Genomic DNA, 7,059 nt, shown 5'->3' with positions numbered 1-7,059 from the left:
ACGTGCGCGTGTGTGTGTGTGTGCTTGTGGGGACCAATAACCAAGTAATCCCTTTCGACTTCTCCGCCCATCCGCCCATATTGGCAGCCATCGGTTTCGATTCCCTGCCGGTGTGTGTGTGTGTGCGTCTGTGTGTGTGCTTGTACACATACACTTGCTGCATGCTGGTGGTGGTGTGAGGAACGATGAGAGGACGCACATCGCGGATCGTGCTCGGAATGACCACTGACGAACTGTAGTAGTAGCAACTACAGGAGTAGCAGCAGCAGCAGCAGCCGTCCTGATCCCTCATCTGGATCTTCACTGGGTATCCCAACCCACGCAGAGGTTCCGGGCTTCTCGCTCCTCGGGTGGATGGGTTCATGCAACCCGAGCGACCATCCGATCTTCTGGTGCGCCGAGCTGAAGCGTCTGGAACGGAAGCGCATCGCCGATGAGAGCTTGCGTGACTGGAAAAACCGGAAGCTGATCGAACGCAGGTCACGGGCCAAGGAGCAAGCCCACGTAAGCACGTAACCGCATTACACACCGCATTACACACCGTATTAGTCTCTGCTAGCAAGCAACCTCCGTCCTCCTGTTAACAACCTTCGGACCTTCCTGACCTTCCTGACTTCCCACGATTGTCACGGTCACGATTGTCACGGGACTATGCCACAGCTTCTTGACCCGTTTTGGGTCTTTAACGTTGAGCCTCTCCCAAGTAAGGTTGTTTTCTGCTCCAAGTTCCAAGAATGCTGCTATACCACAGCATCCTCACAAGCAGGGTTCCGTCCGGTGTGTTCCGGTGGGATTCGAGATAACTCAATTCTTTCCTCAATCGTCGTGCAGGATTGTCCTGCTTTGTGTTTGGTCCAAGTTAGATTCAGTCGATCTGGTGGACTAAAAGTGTGCTGGACAGTTTGGACCGCGTACAAAAAGTTTAATTCTTTCAGCTGAAACGTTTTGTTCAACTTGCCTCAAGTTTGGTTCTTTCATCAAACTGAACTGGTCTGACTGTAAACTGTTTTTGTGTCAACCATGCTTGGATTCACAAACTTCGGATTCGATACTCGCGTCTTCAAGAATTCATTGCCGGTCTTCCTTACTTCAAAACCGTTGGTTGAACTGGATTTGACCTGCCACATGCATGAGATCGTTCAGTCTATTCCTTGTTCTATCAGCCAAGCAGCCTACAGTAGTCTTCGGCCGTTTTACACTCGTTCACTTGATCTAGCGGCCATTTATGGTTAGCAAATGGTTGGTGCACCGAGGGCGTCTCAATTTAAAGCAATCAACCATCAACCCATCAATCAACCATGTTTCAGTACACTTTTGCACTTTATGTTCCAACATGAGACAAACAACGAGACGCGAGAACCCCGGCTTCAACATGGAACTGAACTCGATTTGCGGTAGTCCCTGGATAATACTGGGTTGTTCAAAAAGTTTTGCGGTTCGAGAAGCAGAAAAACGCAATTTTATGCTTCAGCGTGGGTATTTCAACTTTATTATACAGTATGGTCTCCCTGAACACACCGTGTTCGAAGGAGATTTCAATTGATGAATTCCATCCCTGAAGAAGCAAATCTGGAAAGGCTACAAAATACGTTTCCACGTTCTATGATGACGGTGATAAAAAACGCTTTCCAAGCATGCATTTTTTTGTAGGTCTGGAAACAGATGGAAGTCGCTAAGGTCCAAATCTGGTGAATACGGTGGATGCTCCCACGGTTCGAACTTTGATCCATGGATTCTTGGCCAATTGCTGGACACGAACTCGTTTCGGAGCCGAAGAACCAGGTTCACATCACTTTTTAGCCTGTTGTTTTGATTCCGGATCAGGATGGTGATAGTTACACGTCCATGACGTATGATCGCCTTCAAGGCTTGTACTGCTTATATACTTTCAACATTCGCTCACAAATTTCCTTTGGTTCTAAACTTTCCAAAAATAAAAATTCCATCACTTCGTACGACACAAATAATGAAGTGATGGATGGAAACTTCACATACGTTCATATGAAGAGTGCACCATAATAACAAAAGAATAATTTAAGTTAGCAGCAGCACCCTCTGTTGTTGAAGCTCAAAAGTGATTGAACAGGCGTGGTCCTAAGACCTGGTTTGAGTAACCAATCGGTGCGATGTGCGATGGTCCAGGTCAATTAAATCAATAAACAATAAAGCAAACATAACTACCCCCGGTATGCCACCGGTACGGGTGCTTGGGAGTCCAATTTTGCGTCCCAAAGGGTTTTGCAGTTCCTCGTGTCCTCCGTAACTCCGTCGGCGGACTTCGACCTCCCGTGTTCTACAAAGTATAGGTAAAAAAAACTTTGAACCTTTCAGCAAAAGTCGAAAGTGTTCAAACCAGCCAACCGCAAACGTCAGTTGAAGACCAACACTTGAGGTTGGCCACAATCTTTGGCCACATGTCAAAACTAGCGTAATGTGGCCAATAAATCGCGCTAAGTTGAAAGCTAGTGTCATCGGAAATGCGAAATCCAGTTCCGGACCTACTAACGCAGACCTTAGAACTGTGATAGTAGCGCACCACCACCCTCCACCCTTCAGACCTCTATATTGGATCTCACATTAGTCACAAAATTTGGGTTATGCGTGTCGTTTGACTGTTGGACCGGGTGAAGAAGGGGAAAAGCGTTCTGGAAACGGGAATGTAACAACCTTCGCGAAGCAGCCACACTCCGTTTAGCCGCCGCCGATCGGCTTCCGGAAAAAGCAGGTTACTCGTAAACAAACAAATTATTGTCAACCTCGTTGGATCGGATGGTCCACGCCTTTCCGCCAACTTTACCTTCGTGACTGAGGCAGCAACAGACACATAATAATAGTCCCAGAAAGATAAAGAGAGAGAGAGAGAGAGAAAGAGGGAGGGAGGAAGTGGGTGAAATGATATTACAGAATGACACAAATTAGGGGTACATCGTCATCGTTCCGGGTTTGCGGCTGGTGGGCTGGAAGGAGGTTGCCCAAGGTTCCGCAAGTAGTTCCTTTGCCATGTTCCCTTTGGGCTGCGACTGCGTGACGCGGCGACATCTTTCGCTCGATGTCGGCTCGGCCAAGGAACGGTGGCGTCACGCGTTGCTCACAGTTTTATTGTACCCTGTGCCGCCCATCCCAGAACACCAGAACTGCCGCCCCAGAACCCATACCGTGGAATGTAATGCTGTAATGCGGGACTCGGTTGTTGCGAAACTCGGCTTGACGGCACACGCCATTTAGTCGGTGGCTGGTCGTATCCTGCACCGCAGGAGCGCAGATCTGCGATTCCGGATCGGTATCGCTGAGGTTCGCTGGGTAGAGCCGGGTTGAGATAGTGTGTCTGGAGTCAGCGGCCAGCAAGTCGCTAGTGCAGAACTAGTGCTCAGGTGAATATCTGGTGAATTTGGGTTGCGTGCGTGTGTAAATTATGGAACCTACGGTCAAGGACCTTCCTCAAGAGCTACCAGAGGCTCCCAAAGCTGTTGCCTGGAGCCTGGGAGTACATGGCACTTCGGTCTTTTTCTCCATTTGTGGTTGACCATTCGTAGCACTCGTGACCGGAACGAAGACTTGTTATCTTCTTCCAGAGAGAATGATAGGTCCTATGTCCTATGTCAAGGACCTTCCTCAAGAGCTCCTGGAGGCACCCAAATCTGCTACCTGGAGTCGGGAAACTCCCGTGGAACTCCGGTATTCTTCTCCATTGGTGGATGACCATTGTAGTACTCGTGACCGGAACGAAGATCTGATATATCTTCCAGAGAGAATAATAGGTCATGTCCTAAGTCAAGGACCTTGCTCAAGAGCTCCCAGAGGCACCCAAAACTATTGCTTGGAGCCTGGGAGCACATGGAACTTCGGTCTTCTTCTCCAGGGAATAGGGAATCCTGGCACGATGCGATGGGGCGGTAGACTTCGTTGAGGGTTCGTCGAGACCGGAACGAAGACCTGACAACCCTGCCAGCTCCCGAGGTTCCACAGAGAGCCACTGCATCCGGAGAGCCGCTGAGCTTTCTCACTGCTGAACTGCTGCACTGCGTTTCCCCACCAGAATAAAAATGCATCCACAAGTTTCCCCTCTTTCAGTACCGGGAAGTGATGGAGCGCTACTCACCCTGGGGCCGGAAAGGAGGCGGAGCCCCGAACGACACGGTGCGCATGCGGAACATCCAGCAGCAGGGCCTCTACCCGGAGACGAAGAATGTAAGTAGTTTTCCCCCCCCGGGGAAAAGCCGGGTTTCGGGAAGCTCCGGGAATAACTCAAGCTCTGCCAACTCGTCGTGCGTGCAGGATCTGCGCAACCCGCTGCCGGTGGGGGGCCACCGGGCACCGCCGACCATCGGGGTCACGGCCGGAGGCGGCGGAGCACCGATACGGAGCGCGTCGGGCCAGATCGTGACCGGGCTGACGGACGACCCGCTGATCAGCTTCAACGACGCCAACCGGTACCACGTGGACAACGAGCTGCGCTACAAGACGTCGCCCGCCCAGCAGCAACACTACCGGGCCGAGCTGGACCGGATCGTGGCGGAGAAGGAGAACCGGGCCCGCAAGCTGCGCTGCTCGGACCGGGAGCAGGCGAAGCCGCACGGTGGTGGCGCAGGCGGCACAGGCGGCGGCGGCGGCGCAGGCCCATGGGGAAAGCCGGGCCCGGGCGGTAAACCGTGGCGCCCGCCCAAAAACGTCGGCCACAACTTCATGAAGTCACTCGGGTGGACCAACAAGGAAACCCTGCAGGACCTGGACCTGGAGCTGGTCAGCCGGATGCAGCGCCAGCTGGAGGAAGAGAACCGCTTCCTGAAGGGCTTCTCCAACTGCTGCTCGCGCTGCGTCTGCCAGTGTGTCAGCCAGAGCCTCGAGCGCAGCTCCGGACCTGGAACTGGACCGGGACCAGCAAGGTCGGGGTCCGCCCGACGCCTAGCGGCCGCGCCGGACGCTCTGCTGCGAAACTACCCATCGCCACCCGCCACAGCCCCGGGTCCACCTCCTCCTCCTCCTCCGCTTCCTGGTGGGACGGTGCGTGTTCCGCGGCTGTGCCACTACCAGTCACCGGTAGCCCAAGGACAGCCACCACTACCTGGGACCAAGCCCGGACCGGGAAGCAAGGGCTCCGGAGGAGCCTCCACGGGGGGCGGGCGGCGGAACGGGGCGGGACGCGGAGCGGGCGTGGCACCGACGCGGAACTGCATGATCACGGGCGGGGTCGAGCTGGTGCCGCTGCTTGCCAAGCGCCGCTCGCAGCCACGGCCGATCAGCCTCGGCACGACCGACGTCACCAAGATCGACAAGTACACCGCAAACGGGTAATAGTGGCCAGCGCTCCCCCCCAGCACCCCCCAGCAAGCAAGCAAGCAAGCATGCCCCAGCACCGCCAAACCCTGTTCAGATCGGATGACCCTGCGCTTGAACCCAAACCATGTACCTCTTCTTGTCTCTCTCTCTCTCTCTCTCTTTCTGTCTGTCTGTCTATCTCGCGGGCCGCGGGCGTCGCGGGCGGACCAACGGGGACGCGCGCTCAGTAGCAGTCTGGCGCGGCGCCACGACGACGGCTACCTGACCGACCTGTGCGCCCAGATGCACCAGAAGCAGCGCCGGGTCGACACGTGGCGCGCCCGGGAGTTCGAGACCAGCCGGCAGCACTTCGAGACCTGGAGCACCTTCTGGGGCCGGCCGGGGCACGGGGCGCCCCTGCCCAACAAGAACAAGCTCAACCTGGACAGTCTGCTTTACAAGCCGCGCCCGCGCTAAAGCAGAACCTGTACCTGTGGTACCGTGTCGTGTGCCTGTGTGTGTGCCTCTGTGTGTGTGTGTGTGCCGCTGGCAAGCCGCCGCCTCCGGAACCCCTGCGCAACTGCGCTGCGGTTCTAATCTTCGCTTTTGGCGCCGCGGCGCACATTTAGCCGAGACCCGAACCGCCGTTACGCGCACGGTGCAGAACCCCACTACTCGAATCCGAATCCGGAAGGGAAAACGTGGAGCAATTTTCTTCACTTGTCGAACGAGCGCAAGTGGATTGCAAAGTTGCTGCGTCGGCTTCGCCAAGGAAAACAAAACAGAAAAAAGGACGAAGGCACTGCCTCGCTATCTGGTATCATGCGCTGTACATAATGATCCTTGTTACATTCCCACATGGTGGCTACTAACGCCACCGCTTGCACCTGTTTACTGTTAAGCCCGAGCCCGAGCTAGTGTTATCGTTATGATCCTTATTGTTGCCTAGTTGCCATTGCCAGAGTGTTGGGCGCCTGTTGAGCCACCGTTTTTTGTGATTTATTATCCGCGTTTTACCGGCGCGCCGCGTTTTTGGTTAAACCGAGCCGAGCCGAGCCGAGTTCGATCCGAGAGCTTTAAGAACGTAGAACGAGTACCTAGTAGTAGCTTCCGTAGCGCCTGTAGAAGTCGTAGAATCCGAATGCCAACCGAGTCCTGGCAGTTAGGGTTCTCGTGCGAGTAGCTTTTCTGGTTTTCTAACTCACTCCAAACCGTCCGAACCGAAAGTTCAATAAAATTGTCAACCGTCAGCCGCTATATTTGATCGCCCGTCTTTTGAAACGAGTCTTTGCGCCAACCATTCTGTCACGTCCGCCTCTTGCATGTTGCTGAAGAATGGGGTTCCCGCTTTTCGGCAATTTCTTTTGTCCGTACTCCGGAACCGGAGAAGGTCGATTAAGGTTTATCGGATGGTGTGTCATCGTCAAAATGGTCGTTGCAGGTATTACAGCTTTTGACAGCTGATTTTTCAACATGACACCGGGCTCGAGACCACACACCGCAAAACCTGTCTCGAAAATGTCAGATAAAAACTGTTACCCCACCGGCCGGATTCCCCCGATATTGCTCCTTCGGACTACGGACGGACCTAACTGTGTCGTACTGTCAATCAAATCGTACAGTCCAAAAGAGTTGGAACAGACTTGGAGACCACAAACAGGATGAGTGCCGGCATAATCAGGCGTTTCGCAACAGGTACGGCACAGGTGACAGGTCTAGTTAATTGCGCAAAACTTGCCTGGGCTCCGGCTACCGGTCCGGCATCAGTTGCATCGACAACGAAGACACATGCCGGCCAGGCTT

General features: G+C 54.1%; 1 protein-coding gene across 1 annotated transcript; it reads left to right on the top strand.

Moving 5' to 3' along the window:
* Nucleotides 1–354: 354 nt before the first annotated feature.
* LOC128266991 (uncharacterized) lies at nt 355–5,733 on the top strand. Its single transcript, XM_053003785.1, has 4 exons — nt 355–504; nt 4,072–4,188; nt 4,276–5,288; nt 5,508–5,733. Exons 1-4 carry the CDS (start codon nt 355–357, stop codon nt 5,731–5,733), a joined length of 1,506 nt encoding a protein of 501 aa, XP_052859745.1.
* Nucleotides 5,734–7,059: the final 1,326 nt, after the last annotated feature.

The sequence above is a fragment of the Anopheles cruzii genome, chromosome X, assembly GCF_943734635.1.
Source record: "Anopheles cruzii chromosome X, idAnoCruzAS_RS32_06, whole genome shotgun sequence".
NCBI lineage: Eukaryota > Metazoa > Arthropoda > Insecta > Diptera > Culicidae > Anopheles > Anopheles cruzii.
Note: the sequence above shows the minus strand (reverse complement) of the source record. Positions and strands in the feature narration are given on the sequence as shown.